The sequence below is a fragment of the Talpa occidentalis genome, unplaced genomic scaffold (assembly GCF_014898055.3).
Source record: "Talpa occidentalis isolate TD23 unplaced genomic scaffold, MPIMG_talOcc4v2.1 talOcc4.18, whole genome shotgun sequence".
Lineage (NCBI taxonomy): Eukaryota > Metazoa > Chordata > Mammalia > Eulipotyphla > Talpidae > Talpa > Talpa occidentalis.
The window spans coordinates 17,014,525-17,041,464 of NW_023601851.1; the positions used below are offsets into that span (position 1 = coordinate 17,014,525).

At 47.5% G+C, this 26,940-nt stretch overlaps 1 protein-coding gene across 1 annotated transcript; it reads right to left on the reverse strand.

Moving 5' to 3' along the window:
* Positions 1 to 1,841: 1,841 nt before the first annotated feature.
* On the reverse strand, positions 1,842 to 26,089 carry LOC119250736 (zinc finger protein 345-like). Its single transcript, XM_054697708.1, is given in 6 exon segments — positions 1,842 to 8,187; positions 8,189 to 10,173; positions 12,240 to 12,332; positions 12,578 to 12,740; positions 24,913 to 25,057; positions 26,041 to 26,089. Coding segments are annotated over 5 exon segments (2,448 nt in total). The 5' UTR covers positions 24,928 to 25,057; positions 26,041 to 26,089; the 3' UTR covers positions 1,842 to 7,995.
* Between the last annotated feature and the right edge of the window lie 851 nt (positions 26,090 to 26,940).

Below are 26,940 nucleotides of genomic sequence, written 5' to 3' on the forward strand. Positions count from 1 at the left end.
GCCAGAGGACTCCACAGACACGCTGGAGGACGGAATCAACACCTGAGGAGCCAGAGGTCCCAAATGATCACATAGATGCCCCCACTCAGACAGGCACCCACATGAGAGAGGGAGGGAGTTTAGAGGCTGAAGCACCCGGTGTTCCAGGTTCCACATTATAGCACCTGGGGTCCTTTACTGTGAGCGATGCAAATGGTGTCTTGAATAATGACAGCATCCTGGACACCACATGCAATCTTTTCCTTTATCGGTGCACCCATCCCGTGCTGTCCTTCTAAGTATCATCTCCCAGGAACTGATCTGCCCAACATGTAAATTTTTCCCAAGCTGAGATGACTGCTCTCCATAGAGAAAACTGCCAATAATTACTGTCATCAGAAACTTCTGGATGTTCTTATGAACCCGAAACTCCACTTGGCTCTAAACAACAACCCGGTTTCACTGTTAGAATCATTCTCCTTAACAAGGAGAAATGGAAGCTCCTTGACCTATGACTCTGTCGACTGTCCAGTTTATGTTTCACAGCCTTCCTGAGGGGCTGACTGACCTGGACACATTCTGTGGCGCTGAGAGGCTTGAGGGGTTCTGCACGCAGGGCCTGGGGGCAGCAAAATGCTGTTGCTTCCATGGCCGCAGCCTGGGCCACCAGAGGGGCAGCTGCCCTGGTCCCACTGTGCAGGGCTCAGCCGCTCCCCTCCTGCCCATGGGGCTCCAGCAACCATCCCTTCCTCAAGACGCTTGGCCAGATTGTTTTAAATTTATGCTTTTTTTTTTTAAAGATTTTTTATTCATTTATTTATACAAGCACTGGGTACAATCAGTAAGTAGCGCGGGAGGGTAAGAGAATTCACCAGAGCCAGAGCGGGGAGCAGAGCAGGCAGAAGGACCGAAGTACACTGCTGAGGGGAGCAGCGGGCGGCAGGAGAGGTTTGCGCGCCATGTGGGACCCTCCTCTGGTGGCCGGGGAGAAGCCGGGGATCGAACAGGTGCTGCAGAGGCTGCGGGCAGCTTCGCAACCCAGCACTCAACCGCTGCACCACCGGGGAGGCCCCTTTTTATGCTTTTTGTTGATGCAGCAGATGCAGACCCTTTATGGAGCGGATATTCTGGGGGCTTTGCACTCCCCCCACCTCCTGTAACAACAGGACTTTTTAAATTCCCAATTTCGACGTCACACCCCCCCAGAAGACAAAGGAGGTGAGTGACAGACACAGAACAACCCCCGCACGCACTCGTGTCTCCACACTCTGACAACAGCCGCCCGCACGACCCCTGGGGACACCCCGTGTCCAGTGGCGCCGAAGGAGCAGCGCCCCAGGAGAGTCGAGGGAGGGCTGAGAACCCGGAGGAGGCGCCGCCAGCTCGGACCCCGGCGCGCGGGGAGGACTTGCCTAGGACGGGCTGACGCTCCGGAGGCGCCGAGACCGTCGCGGCTCGGGGAGGACACGTGGGTGATGGGGGAGCGCGGGGGGACGGTCCCGCCAGGGACCTGGGACGGTCGTCCCCCCGTGGAGTGCCCCGCGATGGCACAAGCCCCCGCGGGCGACAGTGCCAGGGCCGCCTCTGCCCGGGAGGGTGCAGGTCCCCCCGCCCACTGCCGCCCGTGGCTTCTCGTCACCCCGTTTCCTCCGTGGGCCTCGGCGGCCGCTGTGGAGAGAATCCCCCGCGAACGCCTTGAGGACATTCGCGCCCAATGGAGGACTCCACCCGCCGAGGGCCGCTCCCGGCACCACAGGTTCTGGGCCGCCTCGCCTCCGCAGCCCAGCCCGACTCCACCTGGCCCAGGAACCTCTCCCCCCCCCCCCCCCCAGTTCGGGACTCAGGCCCCTGGAGGCGGCGGCTCCGGCTTCCCAGAGGGCTTCCCTGGAGGGCTGGGAGCAGTCGGAGCCAGCACAGGGCCCGCCGCAGAGGGAAAACATTCCTAGGTTACTCAGCCTTTTCACAGACTTCACGTGTCCTTCACACTGTTTCCTCAGCTCACCCAGAAAGGCCGCTGAGCAGGGTGCACAGAGTCACGGCGAGACGGCGCTCTGAGCAGCATCCACGTCCTCCACCCCAGCTCTCAGGACTGAGAGAGAGTCCACACTTCACCTCACCTTGGCCGACATGTCGGTCACCGCAGCCAAGCCCAGGAAAGTCTCATGACACGAGCTGGAAACAACGCGGCCTCTCCCTGCCCGAGACTGCTTGATGCTCATCCCTGCTTGTGAGAAGGTGAGCAGCTCCTCCTGGCCTGCTCTTGGGATGTATTTTCTGTCTCTCAGGATGTTCCACATATTCTTGCACACATCCAAGTTTTTACAGATTTGTTTCATGAATCTACTTATGAGTAGTACTCTTCAAAATGATATCACAAGTCAGATTAATTTATAACTAAGGATTTGATAAGGTAACTCTAGCTCAATTATTTATTTGGCTTTCCAAAATACTCGTTTAACGAATATTTAAGATTTATTTATTTATGCACACAAGAGCTGGGGTACAGGCCGCAGATGCCGGGGTTGAGAGGATTCACCAGAGACAGAGCAGGGAACAGAGCAGGCCGACTGACAAAATATACTGCTGAGGGGCCCAGCAGGCCAGTCAGGAGAGGTCTGAGGCACATGGCAGTCAGCTCCCTGGCCGGCTGGGGATCCAACTTGTGCACAGTGGCTGGCAGTAGTTTGAGAGCACTGTGTTTAACCCCTGGGCCACCAGGGAGGCCCCTTACCTTTAGTTTGAGGTCAGAAGTGTGACTCCTTCATTTCCCCCTGCTTTTAATCAGGAAAGCTTTGGTTATTTGGGGTCTGTTGTGTTTCCATATGAACTTAAGTAATCTTTGTTCTATTCCTCTGAAAAATGCCATCGGGATATTTATTGGGGTTGCAGTGAATCTAGAAGGGGCTTTGGGTTGGATGGCCCTTTGGACAATGTTGATTCTTCCACCCCATGTGCTGGGTCTTTCTTTCCATTTCTCTATGCTTTCTATTATTTGTTTCCACAATGTTTGATAGTTTTCCTTGTAAAAGTCTTTCACCTCCTCTGTTAAATTTATTCCCAGTTAATTTTTTTGCGTGTGCAATTGTAGGTGGAATGGCTTTGTTAATGGCTTTCCTCTTCTAGTTCATTACTTGTACTTAGGAAGGCATATGTTTTTCTTTTTTTTTTTTTAATAGAGGCATGTTTTATTTATTTGTTTGTTTGTTTGGTTTATACAAGCACTGGGTACAGTCAGAAGCGCGGGAGGGTGAGAGAATTCACCAGAGCCAGAGCGGGGAGCAGAACAGGCAGAAGGACCGAAGTACACTGCTGAGGGGAGCAGCAGGCGGCAGGAGAGGTCTGCGCACCATGTGGGACCCTCCTCTGATGGCCGGGGAGCAGCCGGAGATTGAACCGGTGCCGCAGAGGCCGCGGGCAGCTTCGCAACCCAGCGCTCAACCACTGCACCACCAGGGAGGCCCAGGAAGGCATATGTTTTTCAATGCGGAGTTTGGTGTTATTACATACACTCACTCTGTCATGTTACTCTTATTTCTGAAACCAGGGTGTCCCAAAGGCTTACATTCATCCCCAAAATAGACCTGCGTTCTTTCTGCTCATTGCTTAACCCTTTGCACTCTGCTGTCCCCTCTCAGGGGACATCGGAATTCTAGCATATCACTCGGATGTCCCCTCTCAGGGGACATTGCAATTTATTAGTGATTATGGGGAATTGAGTTATTTCAACGCAACTTTTTGAGACATGCATGTTTCCCTGAAGTTTTATCTTGAAATGGCACAAGAAATTAAATCAAAATATCGTAAAATTACTAAGATATATACAAAAAATGTCAGTGGGTTTTGTGTCGGACAAGAATGTGAGATGCGTGCTCACAACGGTCCGAGGACTTCAATATGCCACTTGAAAAGAGTAATAAGGGGACTTTGTAGAAGAAAGGTCAGTTTTCAAACAGTGTGCACTGTGTAGTGAGATATATAATTACAAATAAACAAGTCTACATCTGGAGGAAAAGATTTTCAAAGCTGAGCTCATTTTGGTTTGAAGCCTCGAGCAGTGCACATAAATCTAAAGAGGAGAAAATCGGAAAAGTGATTCTTTTCTTAGTGAATAAATTGTTTGGTGAAAGCTATTTTGGTAAATATCATCTTGTCAGTTAGTAATAACAATTAGAAACTTTCAACCCATGCATTTATTTATATTTTTATTAGAACAATGGCAAAGCGTCCAACCACGAATGAGTCTCATGACACAAGTAGTAGTAAAGATGAGCTCCACTAATCAGCCTGCAATGCATATTGGGGAGTGTTACAAAACTTATCGTACTGTACAAAATTATAAACAATAAAATATTGTTTTTTTTGTAAATATACATTCCTCGATGTCACCCAATTCATGTATGTCCAATATCATTATAATATGTTACTTGGTTCCAAAATTATACTAAATAATACGAGGGTCTGTAAATGCACGTTTCCGCTGCAAAGTAGCATCGAGTAGCTTGTAGCCAATGTCCAGAATGGTTCGGAGTGCAAAGGGTTAAAAGTCAAACTATTCTTTGTCTTCTAGCCTGGCTACATTACCAAGACCAACATGTTCTTCCCGAGCAGTTCTGCTTCTCCAGAGAAAGAGAACCTCGCAGCCCAAGACCGGCCATCCATCTTGGTATCTTATGGGTACACTCCCTTTCATCCAGGGGATGAACTTAGAGGTGGGGGCGACCAATGGAGATGGCACAGACCTGCAAGTAGCACACACCTCTTGTCCCCATATCCGAAGGATAAGCACCCCACACAAGAATGGACCCATAGCCTCCCTGCTCCGTAAGTCTCAGACCGTGAAGCTGTCCACAGCCACTGCAGCAAGAACTCCATCCCCAGCCAGGGAGCTGACCCACAGGGCGCAGCACCTCTCCTGTCTCCCCGCGGCTCCCCTCAGCAGTGGATTTCAATGGATCTGCCTGTTCTGCTCCCCACTCGTCTCTGGGGATTGCTCCCCTGCCCTGGTCCACAACCTGTCCCTGGAGATCAAGGCTCCTGTAGTGTCCTCACCGCTGGAGCGTGGACAGTGTCTCTGGGCTGTGCTGATGCTGCGCATCCTGACCCCGGGATGCGGCTGAGCTGGGCAAGGTCCCCATGGAGCACGGTGGAGGCCTCTCCTGGACCACCGCTGACAGCATCACCACCCACCTGGGCCGCCCACCCATCCACAGAGGCCTCACAAGCCACACCCCTGGATGCCCCAACACACCTGTAGGGGGACATGACACGAGTCCCCTGAACCCATGAGTCACCTTCAGAGCAGAGAGTGACCCTTGCTGCAACAGCCCACATGGGTCACGTCACAGCAACAGACACTTCCAGGGAACATGGTACTAGCAGAGGAGCATTGTCTTAGCAAACCCTGCAGGCCTCTTTGGACAAGGTCTGAGGTGAAGGCTGAGGGGGCCGATGCCATCTTTAAAGGGTGCTCGAGGACACGTAGGAGCCTGCAGCATCATGGAAACCGTCCTGCGGCCTAGGGGTGAAAACCTCAGCGACCTCCCACGGCGTGTTGAGGAATAAGGCCCGTGGCCACGACACTCCAGGTGGAGTTTGAAGGGACCAATGTACCTCCCCCTGAATCAGGGAGGATGCTCTCAGGGGACAGACACCCCATCAGTCACCGACCTGGAAACACAGGACGGGGGCTTTGGCCGTAGAGATGTTCCTGACTGAGGAAGCTGCGTAGAGGGCACGGACAGGGAGGAGTGGGCGCCCAAGTCCCAAATCCATGATCAGAGAAACAATCCCCGATGGACGGGCCCCGAGCCCAGCCCCGCGGAGAGGACACCGTGGAGCCTACACAGGGCACGACTGCAAATCCACAGACTGAGGCTAGGTGTGGACATGCGGGCGAGTAACGGGGGCAAACTTAGCGGGACTCAGAGCCTCGGGAGAGCCCTCAGGCCAAGCCCCTCAGCAAGAGACATGCGGCAGAGATCCTCACGACCAGCCCCTGCTCCCTGCCCGCCACAGCCGTGGGAGCCCCTGCTTCTTGGCCCCAGCGGACAACCCTTGGGACCGTTCTGCTCAGGGAGCTTTCTTGTCCTTACTCCTGTGAATAAATGTCTGGCTCTTCTGGAACTCTGGGCTCCACCTGGAAGTACTTTCGTACCAAAGACAAGAAATGAAGAAGAGCACACCCGAGACCTCAGACTCTGGGCCTGCTGCACAAACTCTCCGCTCGGCATCACCAAGGAGCCAAAGAAACACACCCTGAGGGGGGAGTGGGAGCAAGAGTTACATCAAGGACTTCCTCGGCCACCACCTAACACACCGACCACTCACCCCAAGGTATGAACTGACTCAGACAAAGACCACATTCAGGGCTCGACCAGCAATGGCAGAAGGGATTATGTTCTGAACAAAGAGTGAAGAAAAAAGACCAGGATTACATCATCACCTCCAGGAGGAATACAGGCGAACGAAGAAAGGGTCAGGGGAAAAAGACAAAACTAGCAGGCAGATGACAGAGCTGAGACGCCAGCAGGGGATGGGGCAGAAGAGGGGCCAGGAGGGGAGGAGGAGCACCAGGGCCTGGGGTGACGGTCACAGGGGCGGTGTGGACAGGACATTTGCAAGAATTATACAGAAGGGGAGCAATCCAATATTGCACAAAGATGAACAACAATTTATTAAAAAAAAAAATTAACAGACAAGAATCCTTTCCTTTAAAAAATTTCAGGGGCCTCTGTTGGTGCAGGGGTGAAGTCTCAGTACTATGAAGCTGTTCTCAGTACTGCAGACACGAGTTCGATCACTGGCCAGGGAGGTGACCCACGGGCACAGTAGACCTCTCCTGTTTCCCCACTGCCTCCCTCAGCAGTGGATTTCAGTAGATCCGCCTGTTGTGCACCCCACTCTCTCTATGGAGAATCCTCTCACCCCCTCATACCACCGGTTTGCACCCCAGATCTTGTATGCAGAGTTAATCTTCTAACAAAATTCCCCTATTTTGTAGAACTAGGGTGTAGACCAGAGGCTCGGGGGTGAGAGAATTCACCAGATACTGAGTGTGGTGACAAACAGGCAGAACCACTGAAATACCTGATTAACAGGAGCAGCAGGTGACACAGGAGAGGCCTGCTGCGGCCATATGTGGGGCGGCTCCCTAGCTGGGGCTGAAACCCTGGCCAGAGCAGGCAATAGCGCTGAGACTTAACACCGAGGCCACCAGGGAGGCCCCAAAAAACCTTCATCATGAAAGGTAGGTAAAGACAGCTGCAGACCTCAACCTATAGCCGAGAGCACACAGTTCAACATTTCCTTCTAGAGGAGGACATTTTGGTGGTGAGCAATTCCAGCATCGGAGGGCACCAGAGACTTAGAGTACTGGACAGAATGTGACGACTAAGTTAGAAAACCCAGAGGGATCACTTACCCACGCAACATGCAGTGTGCCATGTAGACAGACAGCTGCTGTGGACAGGCATAGCATCGCCCAGGAACTTAAGAGGATACTAGGAGCAACAGCAACAGGAACAGCAATACAGCTTGGGAGAACTGAGTGAACCAGGTAACTCCACGCAATTAGGATTGAAACTGTATGTCAGTTCCCATTGCTGTCAGCTGCATGATGTGGTTTGAGCTCCTAAGTTTGAAGATTTTTAAAAGATTTTTATTTATTCAAGCATACAAGAACCAGGGTACAGGCCAGATGTGTGGGAGGGTGAGAGGATGCACCAGAGACAGAGCGGGGAACAGAACAGGCAGACTGACCGAAATACACTGCTGAAATACATGCAGCGGGTGAGACAGGAGAGGTCTGCCGCACTATGGGGCTGCTCCTGGCCGGCCAGGGAATCAAACTCCCACCGCAAAGGCCACGGACAGCTTCACAGCGCTGCACTCAACCACCTGCACCACCAGGGGAGGCCTGCCTGCGCACTCTTGACATTCATAGCATTTCCCTCCAGTGTGGAGTTTGTCATGCCTAGTGAGGGCTGACTTCCTGAAAAATTTTCCCACTCTTCACAATCATAGGGATTTTGTCCAGTGACATCTCTGATGTCCAGTGAGAGCTTGCTTACTGGAAAAAGTTTTCCCACACTCTTGACACTCATAAGGCTTCTCTCCACTGTGACTTCTCTGACGTTTACTGAGGGATGATTTCTGGCGGAAAGCCTTCCCACATTCTTGACACTCATAGGATTTCTCTCCACTATGAATGAATTCTCTGATGTGTAATGAGGTGTGGCTTACTAGAAAAAGCTTTCCCACACCCTTCACAATCATAGAGTTTCTCTCCAGTGTGACTTCTCTGATGTCTAATGAGGTATGACTTACGGGAAAAAGCTTTCCCACACCCTTCACAATCAAAGGGTTTCTCTCCAGTGTGACTTCTCTGATGTCTAATGAGGTATGACTTACGGGAAAAAGCTTTCCCACACCCTTCACAATCATAGGGTTTCTCTCCAGTGTGACTTCTCTGATGTCTAATGAGGTGTGACTTACGGGAAAAAGCTTTCCCACACCCTTCACAATCATAGGGTTTCTCTCCAGTGTGAATTATCTGATGTTTACTGAGGGATGATTTCCACTGGAAAGTCTTCCCACACTCTTGACATTCATAAGGCTTCTCTCCAGTGTGAATTCTCTGATGCTCACTGAGGTAACACTTACTGGAAAAAGCTTTCCCACACTCTTCACAATAATAGGATTTCTCTCCAGTGTGACTTCTCCGATGTTGACTGAGGGATGATTTCCATCGGAAAGTCTTACTACACTCTTGACATTCATAAGGCTTCTCTCCACTGTGAATTGTCTGATGCTCACTGAGGTAACACCTACTGGAAAAAGCTTTACCACACCCTTCACATTCATAGGGTTTCTCTCCAGTGTGAATTGTCTGATGTCTAATAAGGTGTGTCTTACTAGAAAAAGCTTTCCCACACCCTTCACAATTATAGGGCTTCTCTCCAGTGTGAATTCTCTGATGTTTACTGAGGGATGATTTCCAGAGGAAAGTCTTCCTACACTCTTGACATTCGTAAGGCTTCTCTCCAGTGTGAATTCTCTGATGCTCAGTAAGGTGAGACTTCCTGGAAAAAGCTTTCCCACACCCTTCACATTCATAGCATTTCTCTCCAGTGTGAGTCCTCTCATGTAGAACAAGAACTGACTTACGGGAGAACACTTTCCTGCACACCTGACATTGATAGGATTTCTCCCTTGTATGAGTTCTCTGATGGACACTAAAAGCATGTTTCCGCCTGAAAGTTTTCTTACGCACCTGGCACGGGTAGCGCTTCACTCCCGTTTGAGAATGTGGATGTAAAGTGAGGGCAGTCTTCCATGAGTAAGTTTTCACATAATTGTTAGAGCCAAACAACTTTACTGCAGTGAGATTTCTCTGGTATCCCCTCTGTAAGGAAATCTCAGCGGTGCCCCCACACTCATAAGGTTGATCGTCTGCTTGTGTTTTCTGATGTTCAGTCAGAACAGAGGTTTTAGAGGCCGCTTCACCATATCTCTTATATCCCAAATTATTCTTTCCTAACTGGGTACTCTCACGCGGATAGGTATGAAATGTGTTTCTGAGACTGGCCCCACTTTCACAACATTTCTGCTGCTCATGTTCAACATACCTAGGAGGATTCAAATGCAATGGAGTCATCTCCGCAGCTCTCCCCTTTTCATTACAACTGCAGGGAGTCTGTCCTCCTTGGGTTCTGTCTCGGACAACGAAAGGTACCTTATCATGGGTGTCCCTGCACTCATTGCATTTACGGACAATCCCTTCCAGAAGGGCTCCTCTAGGTGTAAATACTGTTTCTTCACTCACGACTTTTCCTTGTTCACGAAATTCAAAAGGCTGCTGAACGTTCTGAATCACCTGGTGACTAAGGTGCTCAGGATACTTGATAGGTTTCCTCATTCTACTAAAGACCTCCTTGTTCTCTCCAGCATGCCCTTCATGAGGCTTACCAGGGATCATCATGGTCCTATGTATAGTAAAGTTCTCAGGCATCATTGCTGAATTGTTTTCATTTTTGATACTATGGTTCAAACAATGAATTGAGTGCAAATTGCTTTTTTCCATTAAGTCAGTTCTCTCGTTGGATGGTATTTTGCTGCTGGTGGTAAGAACTTGCCACGCATGTCTGCCCTGATTTGCAGGGCTGTCCTGAGTCAGGTGATCCACAGTATAGACATCTAAAGTGAGATAAAAATGACCATGTCTTTAAAAAGTAAGCATTCTGAGTGAATATTACTAAGTGGCACGAAAGTTCCTATATTACAACATAATTTACAGGTATTGATTTTCTGATTCATGCTTTTTGCCCGTAGTAAATTATGGGGAGAATAGATTTTTTGGTATTTTTTTTACTTTAGCATAGGAGATCTGGGGTGTAGGCCAGAGGTGCAGGAGTGGGGGTGCTGTAGGGGAGTATGGAGACAGTGTGTTGACCAGAACAGGAGGACTGACTGAAATACACTGTTGAGGGGAGCAGCGGGTGAGACAGGAGAGATTTGCTGTGCCAAAGTCGGTAAACTTCACTGTGGATCAAACTTAGGCCATAATAGTGAGAGCTAAGAGACTTACTCCCTAGGCCTCCAGGGAGGCCCCAATTAACAGATTTTCTAATGCCAAACCAGGATAACAAAGTGGTAAAACTAATTTCACAATGGTTTTATAAAATCATAAATATTTGGTAATTATAGTCTTTTAACTAGAGTTGTCGATTTCAACCAGAAGCATTTCACCCAACATAGATCCTACACACTTTCTTTCTTAGACTGACCCTGTGCAGCTCGTGTGGGTACTTTCTGAATAACCAAGCCCTACAGAGGCCATGGATTTCCCAGAAACCTGTGGACTGAGAGACCCAGTCATTGCCCAGGCACTTTAAGCAAGAGGCCTGCTGAGACACAAGGACTCTGCTTCTCCATTTCCTTAGTTCTTCTTTCAACCTGCCCGGGCCACGGTCACCTGCAGAGGGTCTCAGAGACATGCGCTTCCCTCCACGGCAGAGACCAGTTAGTTCATATTTAAATATCATATCACATAAGGCTCAGAATCCTAATACATGCAGCAAACTCCACCTCATCAGTGTGTCCCACGTTCCCTGCTAAGCGATAGGAAAAAAGTTCTGCATCCATCCTGTGCTATCAGTGTTAAAGTCTTTTCCCACATCCTTCTGAGAGCAACATCCTGGTGTTCTCACCGCACTCCCTGGAACCTGTGTTTCTGCTTTGTTCATAGCAGCTCCAGTTTCTATGCCGTGTGTGACTCTCAGCTACATCACACTGTCGTCAATTCCTTTACTTTCCTCCCAACGATTCCCACGAGAAGGTGGAATTGCACAGGTCACACTGCTCCCCAAGGTATGAGCCCCCAACCTAAAACTCTTGGTTCCATGGCTTTAGAAACCACTACCTCAGGTTCCTCCTCCCATGTCACAGAACATCCCTTCCAAGGCTGAACAATTCTGGGTCCTCCTCAGCCTCACAATTACTATGAGGGTGGTCACAAGGCTTGCCCCTGGAACACTACTCATGTTCTAAATAACTCTCCAGTCAACGCCCCTCTATCCCTTTTGAGTTAGTCACCTGTAAAGTGACATCTCCAACAGCAATACATAGCCTCTATCCCAGACTGCAGAGGAACTATAGATATGACATGTCTGTGCAAGCCATTCACCTCACCTGAGCTCTGAAAGAAAAGAATTAATCTCTATAATGATGCGTATGGAGCACACACACAAAAACAACATCCTCCACTTTGTTTCACTCATGCTGGTCAAACATCCTCTGTGGCTTTACCTCTCTATTAATAAAAGTATTTATTATATATTCTTTCCTCACAGAGTGTATAGCTTCGGAATGTAAAGATCATTTCTGTGAGTACTGTTGTTCTCCCGTGTCATAGAAAATTTATCACTGGCTAAACTTCCCATAAACATACGGAAAGAATAAAAAAATTCCTCAACAGGTACCTAAAGAAAACAGTCTATGAGAATACACTGAGAGAGAGAATAGAGATACGTGATTACTGCAGAATAATCCCCATGTATCAGGGACTGCATACTGGTTTAAGAACATAGACAACTATCATTAAAAGAGCAGGACGAAATTCACAAGAGAGTAATATTTGGGAACTGAATAAAGAATCAGTTTGATATATGCAGACACACTCTCCAAGGTTGGACACTGGAAAAGCACCTCCCAGCCTCCTCCCAGCCTCTCCTCTCCTCCCGGCCTGGCAAGCACTGACAGACCTGAGTGGTCCTGGTTTGGGGGATCATCCACAGTCCACAACTGTAATCCCTGCTCCGACCTGATGCTCTCCTTAGGATCGGTAACACAGTGCCCTGTGATGAGAAACAGTGTTGGTCTTCAATCAAGTTCAACTTCAGTCTTTGAAAAGTAATACATGCAGTGTGACGAGCTGTGCAAAAGAGGCCAATCTGAATCTTTCCAAATGAAAACCAAAACACCCACAATGCACACTGCCTGCCATGTTCAACCTCACCAACACTCAGTTTCATAAGCAAGTGCACACTTATCGGTACAGAAGACAGCATTGCACTAGAGTGTTACACTGGAGCTTCCTCACCTAGGGACACCAGGTGATTGCAGGTCTCCAGCATCACATCCCAGTACAGGGTCCTCTGAGCTTCACTCAGGTACCGCCACTCCTGCCACGTGAAGTTCACAGCCACATCTTCAAATGACACCGTCCCTTCTGAGGGAACATTTCTCATCTCAGGGCCGGCAGCCTGGGTCAGACAGAGCAAGTGCAAACACATCTTATTTTGTGGGTCTTCGGTCCTGTATAGAATTCGTAGTTGAAAGAGCCTCACCTCTACATTCACCCCTTTGGTCCTACAAGTAGAACTATAGCTTACCTTATATATTTGGAAGTGTCTATGATTCTAAGAATAAAAAGAGGAAAAAAAATTTGCTCCTTGAGGAGCTGATAGCCTGGCTGGCAGGTATAACAGACACACACCCGGAATCATGTGCTAAATGAGCTTCATAACAAATAAAAGCATGTGCAACTTTGTGTCAATATTTTACTCCTGTGACCTCAAAGCCTGGTATCTCCAACTCACAGTAAACAAAAAGTGAACCCGAAACCAGAATGTTCAAGCAATGAGGTGGGAAAAAGCACAGGTAAGAGATGTTCAACTACAAGCAAGTATAAACCAGAGATGCACTATGGGGGGTGGAGGGATTAGGGTCAAAATAAGGGGGGTGGGATGTATGGGGACTATAACCAAGATGAAAATGCATACCTTGTGCAGAAATAAAAAATGATGTAAAATATATATAAAATAAAATTTTAAGAAAGGATGTTCAGCTGACAGTCAGAAGACGACAGAACAGGTCATCTCTTCTAAAATGGAAGGACAAAGGGGAGCAGAACTCGGTAATAACTTGGTGGCTGAGGTACGAGGAATGTTTTCCTAATATACTGTGCACATAATGGGCTGGTAGACACTGGAATTCCACACGCAACTGGACATGTGTCTGATAGATCAGGAAGTCTAAGCTGAAAACAGAAATTTGGGAATCATGACGTCCCTGGTGACACAAGAGTTTAAGTCTCAGCACTATGAAGCTATCGGCAGCTGCTGCAGCACGAATTCAATCCCCAACCAGGGAGCTATCCACAAGGCACAGCAGATATCTCCTGTCTCCCCACTGCTCCCCTCAGCACAGTATTTCAGTCAGTCTGCCTGTTCTGTTCCCCACTCTGTCTCTGGTGAATCCTCTCACCCCCTGCACCTGTGGCCTACACCCGAGCGTTTATATGCATACATAAAATAAATATTAAAGAAAAGAATTTGGGAATCTCCAGGATATTATTGATAGTTTTCATCACCGTAGGGGAGAACACGGTGACCAGAACAAAAGGTATCAAAAGAAGAGGAAAAACAACAAGAAGAGACAAATATTTCTTTTGGAGAAAGGAAAAAATAAATCATAGCAATGAAAGAGTTTTGAAAAATAAGATATGCGGTATAAGAAAACAAACATCTTAAGAAATCCGTAAATTTATTCCATCATGTCCTTTCCTGTGTAGTAAATCCTGTGCACCTCCACATACATATAGAACAGGAACCCATTAAAAAAAATTTCCATTTGTATTAGCTAAAAAAGGATTCAGAGGATTTTTCCTCAACAGAAAACAAGTCCTTGACACAGCCACAGGCGACATCAACATTCCCAGTGAGAGAAGGACTAACAAAGATGCTCAGTGTCCCCTATTCACAATGGGTTCTGGTGACACCACATAACAACAGCAACAACAAAAAGACAACATACATAAAAATGGTCATAACTAGTTATAATTCATTCTTGGAAAACTAATGAAAGCCACAGTAAAGCGACTCTGGAAAGGAAAACCCAGTGAGCAGACTATAACACACACCCGTGTTCACACACACAGGAGCTCTTGTATGCTGCCAGTGAAATGACAAAACAGTAAGCAATGCATGTAGCGGAACCAAGGGCAGAGACTCGCTGGAATACAGAAACCCGGAGGGTTAAACAATGAATTAAACAAACGCAAAGACACAACAGCATCCAGGACACGATGAGCCTGCTGCACTGACAGCAACTCTCGCAAGGTAACACGGCACATCCCAGTTCTAGGAAAACAAAAATGCATTTATTTACAGGTTCATTGATTAAAACACTAATACGAGAAATAAAACAACAGCAGAGAGAAGGTGAATGGCTCATTTCTGTGCACAGAAACTCACGGGGACCTCCCAGCAAGAGTGGGCTCAGGCAACATGGCGGAGAGGAGACGCTGCGAGTAAGATCTCCCATTAAAAAAAGTTAATAGGGAGGAAAAGCGGCAGGTCCCAGAGAGAACTGGGACACGGAAGATAAACGGGTGACTCCAGCAAACTACCCGAAGAAGAAAGTGGCCATAAAAGAGGACTAGAAGGGAGGGAAGCGCAGAACCCTGCTCCCCTCCCCCGCCCACAGAGGCAGCACTCTCCGACCCGCAGAGAGGAGGAAAACAACAAACCAAAACGACCAACAAGAACAAACGACCAGCAAGCGGGACTGTGAGTGGAAAGGAACTATTTCAGCCACCACACCCCGTGAACGGGAGCTGTGGAGAACCCCGCAGGATCCGCCGCGGAGGTGAGCGAACGGCTCCAGGCGCCACTGAAGAGAGACCCCGCCCCCGGGGAGGAGACCAGCACCAGCACACAGCCCCGGGCTGCCCGGTAAGCCTGCGCTGAAAGGCGGTGCGCTGGAAAAACAGGCGCGGATCGCGGTCAGGACTGCGCGGAACAGCGGCGCGCTGGAAAACCAAGTGCGGATCGGAATCCGGATCGCGCGCGGAAAAGCAGTGCAGTTGAAAAGCAAACGCGGATCCAGATCGCAGCTGCCCAGGTCCCTGCGCCTGAGACCTAGGCTTGCGGGGAGACGCGCGGAGGCCCTCACTGAGTGAGCAGGAACCAGGCGCCCAGGCACGGGAGCGGGATTCAAAAGGCGCCATTCCCGCGCCACTGAACTGGGCTACAGCCTGAGTCCTGGAACTAAGGGCTTTGGAACTGACACCCGGGGCACGAAACTAGGGGCGTGGGTTCCCCACGATGGTGGGGCACAAGGCAGACACAGCACCCCAAAGCCGTTGAGGTTTACCCTACCATTCCCGCTCTATTCCCTGTCCCACGGGGTGGAAAATCAGCTCCCCAAGGGCTCTAGGAGAGATCTCTGGTGCCAACTAGCGACTTGAAGCCAGCAGAGGCGCCTAGAGGAGCCAGTGGCCAGCTGGGGAGTTAGCCCACGCCGGGCCCCTTCCGACCAGTAGTCTGAGCCCACAGGGGGAGCGAGCACCCACAGCGGGGGCAGACCAGGTGCGCAAAAGAGTGTGCCTGAGACCGGACGCACAGGGAGTGTGTCCCACATCACCATCTTACAACAGGGACATTTCTTCAGTAAAGACTACATGCAGAAGGCTTCCTCAGGAGCCAGAGGTGAGCGGGGGAAGTTCGCCCACGCCAGACCCCCTCTGGCCTGCAGTCCAAGCCCAGAGGGGGAGCAGGAACCCACCGCCGGGGCAGACCAGGCACACAGGGGAGTGTGTCCCCACATCGGCATTTTAGAACAGGGACCTTTCTCCAGTAAAGACTGCTTGAAACTGACAGATGACTCCTGGAGGAACCAGAGGAGGGCAGAGAAGCTCACCCAAGATGCCGGCCAGTCCCAACTACACAGTGTCCCAACGCATACGGCAAATTAGAAAACAGACAGTAGGGAGGAGAAGAACCACACGCAACCTAGCAACTCCCCAGGGAAAAAGCACACCACAAAAAGAAAAGCAGCCCCCAGATTGCAACGACAGTAACTTGGAAGAACTTCTGAGCCTTCCAGAAAGAGAATTTAAAATTGCCGTGATTAAAAAACTGACAGAAGTCATAAAGGAAAACAATGATAAGGGAAAAATAATCAACGATCAGAAGAATGCAATTGAGTCCCTAGAGAGGGAAAACAATGGTCAGAAGAATGAAATTGAGTCCCTAAAGAGGGAAGTAAAAGAAATGCAGGAGATCAAAGAATTAATGGAAGAACTAAAGAATTCTGGGAAAAGCAATGAAAGCAGAATAGATGAAATGGAAGAACGAATAAGTAATCTTGAAGACACAGAAATAAAAAGAACCAAAACAGAAAAGGAAAGAGAAGTACGAAGGAAAAAGAACGAAGAAAGACTTCGGGAACTATCTGACTCCATGAGGAAAGGAAATATAAGAGTTATAGGAATACCAGAAGGAGAGGAGAGAGATGTAGGAACAGAGAAAATATTCAAAGAGATAATTGAAGAGAACTTCCCAAATGTGAAGGAGGAGCTGAAAATTGATATACAAGAAGCAAGAAGAACACCAAACTTCCACGACGAAAGGAAAAATACAGCAAGACACATAATAGTAAAGCTCCCAAGAATCCAGGACAAGGAAAAAATAATGAAGCTGGCAAGAGGGAAGAAACAGATAACATTCAAAGGAAAGCCAATCAGGCTGACATCAGACTTCTCCGAAGAAACACTACGGGCAAGGAGAGAATGGAGGGACATAGTCAACAGACTCCAAGAAAACAGATGCCAACCAAGAATTCTCTATCCCGCAAAGCTCTCCTTCCTCTTTGAAGAAAGAATATGGACTTTCCCAGACAAACAGAAACTCCGGAATTTCATTGCAACTAAACCCCCACTCCAAAAAATACTACAAGGAGTCCTAAAGCCAGAACCTCAGAGGGACGAATAACAATGAAAGAAGGCCAAAAAAAAAAAAAAGTTATTAAAAAAATAAATAAAATCAAAGGAAAGACAAACACAATGGCAAATACAGATGCTACCATATCAATATTAACTCTAAATGTAAATGGACTAAACTCTTCAATAAAAAGACACAGAGTTGCAGCCTGGATTAAGAAACAAAACCCAACCTTTTGCTGTCTCCAGGAAACACATTTAGCTACAAAAGATAAAAATAGGCTCAAAGTCAAAGGATGGAAAACAATCCTACAAGCAAATGGGCCAAAAAAGAAAGCAGGAACAGCTATACTTATATCAGATAAAACAGACTTCAAACTCAAAAAAATAAAAAGAGACCCCAATGGTCACCACATTATGATTAAGGGGACAATACTTCAAGAAGAAGTAACACTCATTAACATATACTCACCAAACGAAAGAGCACCAAAATATATCAGACAACTGTTGTCCTTTCTGAAAACAGACATCAGAGAAAACACATACGTAGTGGGAGACTTCAACACACCACTATCAACAATGGATAGATCAACAAGACAAAAAATAAGTAAAGAAACTAAAGCTCTAAATAAGGACCTAGAGCATTTGGGCTTAACAGACATCTATAGAACACTAAACCCAAAAAAAACGGAGTACACATTTTTCTCAAGCGCACACGGATCATTCTCCAGGATCGATCACATACTGTGGCACAAGACAAACATCAACAGATACACCAAGATTGAAATCATACCAACCATCTTTTCTGACCACGAAGGCATCAAACTAGAAATAAATCATAAAAAGAAGGCAAGGAACTATCCTACCTCATGGAGATTAAAAGCCACACTACTGGAAGACCACTGGACTAATGAGGAGATCAAAGAAGAAATTAAAAAATTCTTTGAATTGAATGACAAGGAGGACACCAATATCCTAAATGTATGGGATGCGGCAAAAGCAGTAATAAGAGGAAAATATATAGCAATAGAAGCTCACATCAAAAAACAAGAAAGAACTCAAAGAAACAACCTAATCTCGAAGCTCTAAGATCTAGAAAAAGAACAACAAAAAAAACCCAAATCCAGTAGAAGAAAAGAAATAATAAAAACCAAAGCAGAAATAAATGAAATTGAAACTAAAAAAACAATCCAAAAGATCAATGAAACCAAGAGCTGGTTCTTTGAAAAAATAAATAAAATAGACAAACCCCTAGCCAGGCTCACAAAGGAAAAAAGGGAGAAAGCACAAATACACAGGATCATCAATGAAAGAGGAGAAATCACAACGGACACAGCAGAAATCAAAAGAATAATCAGTAACTACTATGAACAGTTATATGGAAACAAGTTCAACAATCTAGAGGAGATGGACAAATTCCTACAACTCTACAATCACCCAAAGCTAGATAAAGAAGAAATAGAACACCTAAACAGACCAATTACAAGCAGCGAAATTGAAACGGTAATCAAAAACCTCCCCAAAAACAAAAGCCCAGGACCTGATGGATTTACAAATGAATTCTACCAAACATTCAGAGACGAATTAGTGCCTATCCTTCACAAACTCTTCCAAAAAATTGAGAAGGAAGGGACAATACCAAACACGTTCTATGAAGCCAACATTACACTAATACCAAAACCAAACAAGGACAACACAAAAAAGGAAAACTACAGGCCAATCTCCCTAATGAACACTGATGCAAAAATCCTCAATAAAATTTTAGCTATCAGAATCCAACAATGCATCCATAAGATAATTCACCACGACCAAGTAGGATTCATTCCAGGGACACAAGGATGGTTTAACATCCGAAAATCAATCAACGTTATCCAACACATCAACAAAAAGAAATATAAAAATCATATGATAATATCAATAGATGCTGAGAAAGCTTTCGACAAAGTGCAACACCCATTCATGATAAAAGCCCTTGAAATTCTTGGGATACAAGGAACATACCTCAACATCATAAAGGCCATCTATGACAAGCCAACAGCCAGTATCATTCTCAATGGTGAAAAGCTGAAAGCAATTCCATTAAGATCTGGAACAAGACAAGGATGTCCACTCTCACCACTGCTTTTCAATATAATACTGGAAGTCCTAGCCAGAGCAATAAGACAAGAGAAAGACATCCAAGGAATCCAAATAGGAAAAGAAGAAGTCAAACTATCACTATTTGCAGATGATATGATAATATACATAGAGAACCCCAAAAAGTCCACAGAAAAACTAATTCAACTCATCAATCAGTTCAGTAAAGTGGCAGGATACAAAATCAACACGCAAAAGTCAGTAGCCTTCCTATACACAAACAATAAATCTGAAGAAGAAGAAATCAAAAAAACCATCCCTTTTACTATTGAAACAAAAAAAATCAAATATTTGGGAATAAATCTAACAAAAGAGGTAAAGGACCTATACAAAGAAAACTATAAAACACTGTTAAAAGAAATAGAAGAAGACACAAAGAAATGGAAAGACATCCCCTGCTCATGGATTGGAAGAATAAACATTATTAAAATGGCCATCCTTCCAAAAGCAATATACAGATTCAATGCTATTCCAATCAAAATTTCAATGTCATTCTTCAAAGAAACAGAACAATTATTGATGAAATTCATATGGAATCACAAAAAACCCCGAAAAGCCAAAGCTCTCCTGAAAAAAAAAGAAGGGAATGGAGGCATCACACTCCCAGACTTCAAACTCTACTACAAAGCCATAATCATCAAAACTGCATGGTATTGGAACAAGAACAGACATACAGACCAATGGAATCAAATAGAAAATCCAGAAATGAACCCACAGATTTATGGTCAACTAATCTTTGACAAAGGAGCAAAGACTATGCATTGGAGTAAAGAAAGTTTGTTCAATAAATGGTGCTGGGAAAACTGGGTCGCTACATGCAAAAGAATGAAGCTTGACCACTACCTCACACCATACACAAAAATCAACTCAAAATGGATTAAAGAACTAGACATAAGACCTGAAACCATAAAATACATAGAAGGAAATATAGGCGAAACACTACGGGATTTGCACATCAAAGACATCTTTACAGACACATCACCCAAAGCAGTGATAGTGAAGGCGAAGATAAACAGCTGGGACTACATCAAAGTAAAGAGCTTCTGCACAACAAAAGAGACAATAACTAAAACAAAGAGAAACCCCACCAACTGGGAGAACATTTTTGCACCCAACACTAATGATAAAGGACTGATCACAAAAATCTGCAAAGAGCTGATGAGACTTAACAACAACAAAGAAAAGAATCCAGTCAAAAAATGGGCAGAAGAGCTAAAAAGAAACTTCTCTGAAGAGGAAATGCAAATGGCCAACAGGCATATGAAAAAATGTTCAACATCACTTGTCATCAGGGAAATGCAAATCAAAACTACCATGAGATACCATCTTACACCAGTGAGAATGGCACATATTAAAAAAACTAGCAACAACAAATGTTGGCGAGGGTGTGGAGAAAAAGGAACTCTTCTGCACTTTTGGTGGGAGTGCAAACTGGTCCAACCACTGTGGAGAGCTGTGTGGAGATTTCTGGACCTACTAAACATAGAGCTTCCATATGATCCAGAAATTCCACTCCTAGGTATTTACCCAAAGGACACAGAAACATCAATTCCAAAGAACACCTGCACCCCTATGTTTATAGCAGCACTGTTTACAATAGCTAAGCTTTGGAAACAACCCAAATGCCCAAAAATAGATGACTGGATCAAGAAGATGTGGTACATATATACCATGGAATATTACTCAGCATTCAAAAAAGATAAACACATGCAATTTGCAGCAACATGGATGGCACTGGAAGGGATCATGCTCAGCGAAATAAGCCAAAAAGAAAAAGAAAAATACCGGATGGTCTCACTCATAGCAGGAATCTAGAAAACTTAAATAAGGGACCAGGAAAACGAATAACTATAAGAAAGTGAAAATCAAAATCAACAAAAAACTACGAACCAGAGACACTTTTAGGGGGGGGGGGATGGGAGGGGAGGGATTGGGGTCAGAATGGGGGGCTGCAATTGTATGGGGAATATAAAAATAAAATTTATTATTATTAAAAAAAACAAACATGTCACAAATCAATGAAAAAAAAAAAAAAAAGAGTGGGCTCAGGATGCCATAAAAGGACCGTATGACAAAATGGGACAATACAATCTCCTTGCGCTTTCGACCCTGTTCAAAATGGAAATGTGCAGCGATGAGTAAAGGACTGGAATACACAGCTCTGCAAATCACATACCCAAGCGGGTCCTAACACATGAACGTGCTCAATACGACCAGTCACGAAGGAAAAATGAATGAGAAGTACAAGAGATGAGACTGTACGTCTGCTGGGATTGCAATGCTTTAAAAAGACAGAAAAGAACAAGTACTGGCAAAAATCGGGACCTGGCTCCCTTGCGCACTGTTGGGGCAAACATAAATGATGCAACCAGGAGGGAAGACAGGAAGGTGATTCTTGGGAAAAGGGAACTCAGAATGACAGGAGGACCCACCCCCACCCCGGGGTGTTCACCAATAGCAGGGACAGCAGGGACGGGCAGAGACGTTTGCTCACCTACGGTCACTGCACCACCAGTCATTACAGCCCAAAGCAAAATCAACCCAAGCCCCAGGTGATGGATTAATGGATAAATAAGACTGGAAAATACACATAAGAGATTATTAATGAGCCTCACAATGGAACTAAAAAATGACACACACTACAATATGAATGCACTCCTGTAGGATACCTATGAAATGACAAAACAGTTAACAATGCAATAAAATAATAGATTCGCCAAGAAAACAAGGTGTAATAAGACTCCATTCATACAAGTCTGAGTTGTCAAACTCTTGAAAACAGAAAGTAAATGGTGGACACAGGGGCTGAGGGACAGAGCAGTTGGGAGCGAGAGTTTAATGAGTACAGTATTTTATTACTGGGAAATGAAAAAATCTGGAAGGTGGTGATGGCTGTATAACACTGGCAGATACTAAAAGCCAAAGAACACCACATGCAATTAACAGCGAAAGGAGACTTTTTATTTTACATTTAAATAAAGGGTCAGGGGCTTTCCTGGTGGCTCAAAGGTAAAGACACTACCTATGGAACTGTCCCGCAGCCACAGCAGCATGAGTTCAATCCCCAGCCAGAGAGCTACCCACATGGCGTGGCAGACCTCTCCTGACTTGCCCACTGCTCCCCTCAGCAGTGTATATCAATAGATTCGCCTGTTCTGCTCCCCACTCTGTCTCTGGAGAATCCTCCCCCCACACACCTCTGGCCCATACCCCAGTTTCTGTATGCATAAATAAGTTCATCTTTTAAATTATGAATGAATGGAGGGCCACGTTTACTAGGAAAAGGAGAAAAGGAAGCAAAGGTCATGCTGGGCAGAAGAGCAGCCACTGCTGCTCTCCAGAGTGCAAAGGTTTATAAAATGAAACACTTGCATGGTCACAGGTGACAGAAGAGCTGGTAAAATTAGGCTGCGAAATATATTCATTCTATCAATATACTATAAACATCTATCAAAATTAAAAATATCTACCATTAACCACAACTTCAGCAAGAATCATACGTATGACAAATGCAAACACACCTACTATACTCCAGACTCGATGACAGAAACCTGGAGCTCTTTATTAAAAACTACATTAAGCATCACTGACATAAACTCCCAACAACCAAAGGTCAAATGATGAACATCTGCGCTACCTGGTTTTACTCAGCGAGTGTCTGTGTCATGACCCTTGTTCCAACATGTCCCACTGACTCCTGAGTACTTTCTCCCCCTGAACTCTGAGGTGTCACCACACCCTGGCCAGTAGGAGGCAGAAAAGGGAGCAACCTCATCACTGAGAAAACACATCCATCAGGTTTGGCCAAGAATGAGAACTGTAATGTGAAAGAAAGTGAACACACACACACACACACACACACACACACATGCACGCACGGCGGTACTGCTGTTACCAATCATTAAGATATCAGGTAATATTGAAGAGTAACTTGCATTGGGTGAGACTAAACTCTGGAACAGAGAAATCCCTTTCTGGTGGCGGGAGACCTGGGCTGACAAAGATCTAATCCCACACGGGAGGGCACAACACAGGATGAGGTTTGCATGTTGCATGAGCAGCAGGTGCCATTGGGACGGCTACAGGCGCAGTCAGGTGGGAGCCGAGCCTGTGATACTAGGCCTGGGCAGGAGGCCCACGCTCAAGTATAACTGGCAGAAATGGCAAAACACAGTTGACTGACTCACTCAGGAGAAGTGCAGACTGAAGACGGGAGACCAGATCGGAACACAGGGAAGCTACATTCAGGAGCACAAGATACTCAAGCATTCAGGGACACAGAAAAGAAATCATCAGAGAGACCATGACAAAAGCAAACACAAAGAAATTTGCATCTTCCAAAACACTGAAGACGGAGGAAAACTCACCAACACATACAACGAGGTCAACATTGCCCTGATCCCCCCCAAAAAAAGACAGCATAAAAGGGAAAAATAGACCAACACCACCAAAGAATAGAGAAGCGAAAATCCTCAACAAATTCCAACCGAGTTAATACAGCAACATGGAGTCTCCCTGGTGAAGCAAGGGGTTAAGGCAAAGCACTATGAAGCTATCCACAGCCCCTGCAGCATGAGTTCAATCCCCAGTCCGGGAACTCACCCACACGGCACACCTGGCCTCTCCTGTCTCCTTGCTGTTCCCCTTAGTAGTGTATTTCACCAGATCTGCCTGTTTTGTTCCCCGCTCTGTCTCTGGTCAATGCTCTCACCCACCACGTGTCTGGCCTGTACCCCAGCTCTTATATGGATATATAAATCAATCTATAAAATTCCAAATGGCTTAAATATTTGGTGATGTACTTGACAGAAAATATAGGGACACACTTAGGACAGTTGCCCCAAAGTGTACTAGGGAACACAACCCCAACACCCAGGGAAACAAAAGCAAAAATCAACAAGTGGGACATCATTAAAACTAAAAGCTTTCACACCTTAAAAGAAACCAGCCCAAAAACTGAAAGGCAGTCTACAGAATAGAAAAAGAATCTGCATGCCACACATGTGACAAGGGGTTCATTCCAAAATTTATAACATCCCCAAACAATGCTGCTGCCCGCTGCTCCCTTCAGCAGTGTACTTCGGTCCTTCTGCCTGCTCTGCTCCCCGCTCTGGCTCTGGTGAATCCTCTCACCCTCCCGCGCTTCTGACTGTACCCAGTGCATGTATAAATAAGTAAACAAATCTTGAAAAAAAAAAAAAAAGTTGTCCTTTTTAAAAGACATGTGGCTCCTTCACCCCCATTCTGCACTCAGGTTCTCAGGCCCCATCCTCCCCCTCCTCCCACACCCCGCACCTGACCAGCGCAGAGCTGGGAAGTGTTTCTGTCCAGCGGGGTGAAGAGCCACAGTCCACACCTTCAGCGTCATCAACCCCGACCCAGGTACAGACTCTGACTCTGCGCTGTGTGAGCACCATCTTCACGCATGCTGGACATGTGAAGTGCCTGGATCTACGCCACACCTTTCTCTGGTGAGAAATGTGTCCCTGGAGAAAACTATGTTTCTAATTTACATGTCCCGTGATGAACTCGCATAAAGTCAATGCACATCGAGCTGAAGCAAACACAGCACTCACCAGAGACTGGTCCATTGTCGCTGCTCTCGCAGACGTGCCAGGGCTCGGGAGGCGGCGCTGGGAGGGGCTATGGGGTCCAGTACAGAGGACGGAGGCAGCTGCACGGGGTCCTGGAGTCTCCTGTCCAGAGCCCGCCACACGCGGCCTGGAGACACCAGAGAGTCACTGTGGGTGCCGGCCGTGTGACACTTCTAGCAGGGGCAGGAGAGGCCCCGCGAGTCCATGAGTGGCAGAACCTGGGTTGATGGTTCACCGTAACTTAGTAAAAGGTGACACTTCCCACTGCCTGATCAACAGTCACGCCAAGAACAACAGTCTCAAAGCTGATGAGTCACTTCAGAGTGTGGACACGATTTCCAACGAGACGACGCCCCGAACGCACTGTTCTGCCAGGACACCCGGCAGTGGCTCCGCGCCGCTTCCTGCCCTCCTCTCTGTGGACACCCCAACAGGGATGCAGTCCCCCTGGGGTGCGCACGTCCAGGCAGGAGGCCAGAGTGCAGCAGGCAGCAGGACGCCGCCTGGGGGCAGGAACGCAAAGCACACCCAGAAATTCAGACAACTAGCCTCTAATACCCCAGGAACTCCCCCCAACTCCCCCCCCACCCCCCGCCCTGCAAACCCAGTCTCCCGCCAACCTCCCCGCCCCCACAGGTGCCGCCTCCCCCCCGGCAACCCACGCCTGCCCACCCTGGGTCCCCCGCCACGTCCCCCGCCCCCACTGGGTCCGCGAATCCCGCCCTGGGCGCAATACCCACCCCCAGAAACGCCGCCGGGTCTCCCCTCCATCACCGCCCGACTTCGGAAGGCCCAGAGAGTCAGCGCGCATGCGCACAGGCGGACCTGCGCTTCCCAGGCCCCCGCCTCGGGGACCCCGTGCTCCGCCCCGGTAAGACCCCGGCAGCGTCCGGGGTCAGGGCCGGGCGGCCGCGTCGGGGACACCCCGGAAAGGTCGGGACGTTCTCCCCAACGGCCCTGCCCCGCCCCCACGCGCGCTCCGGGGGGAATCGGCTCCAAAGCGCCCGACTCCACGCGGCCGGGGCCCCCACTCGCCCGCGCCCCCCGCTCCCCAACCCCCGGGGTCGCCGCTCCCCCGAGCCCGGCCTCCCCGGACAAACCCGCGCTCACCTCGTGGCGCCCCAGCGCTCGCGGAGGCGCCAGAACGTTCGGGCGGACGGGGGCGGGGCCGCGCCTGCGCAGATCGCGGAAGCCCCGCCCAGAAACCTCCGCGGGAACCACAGGGGCTGGAGACTACATTTCCCACAACCCCTTGCGCAGCCCGTCGGGCCGTCGTCGGGGTGGGGTTGCGGTAGGGAAGTGGGAAGAGTGGAGGTTGAGGAGAACCGGCGGGTGGACGAGGCCAGTGAAAACTGTGGGGCCCATAACGGGTTCAGGGCTCTGAGGGAAGAGAGCTCAACGGGGCCGCCCTGGGGCTGAAGGGGTTAAGCACCGCGCTGACTGATGAGCTCTCTGCCCCCTCCACAGCAGGGAGCCTCCCACAGGGCTAGGCAGACCTCTCCCTTCTTGCCCACTGCTCCCCTCAGTAGTGTATTTCAGTCAGTCGGCCTGTGCTATGCCCCACTCTGTCTCTGGTGAATCCTCTCTCTCTCTCTCTCTCTCTCTCTCTCTCTCTCTCTCTCTCTCTCACACACACACACACACCCCTTTGGTCTGCACCCCAGCTCTTGTATGAATAAATTTTAAAAATATACAGAAGAAGTTCACATACAGTCTAAATAAGACATTCAGATACCAAGACACATTTCATCAAAACCAACATTCAGGTATTTAAGAAGCATCTTGACCTTCTGATATCTGGATCACAGAGTCGGTGTTCAACATAAAGATGCTTTGCTTAGCTAATGTGAATGCACAAGAATTCTACGCTGTTATGAAAAGCTCACCTGCTCTTTCATCACATGCTTGTGAAGATTTCTTTTGGCAACAATGTCCAATAATATTCATGGCTCCATTACTACCATGAAGACACATGAGGATATTAATAAACTGAAGGAGAAAATGATGAAA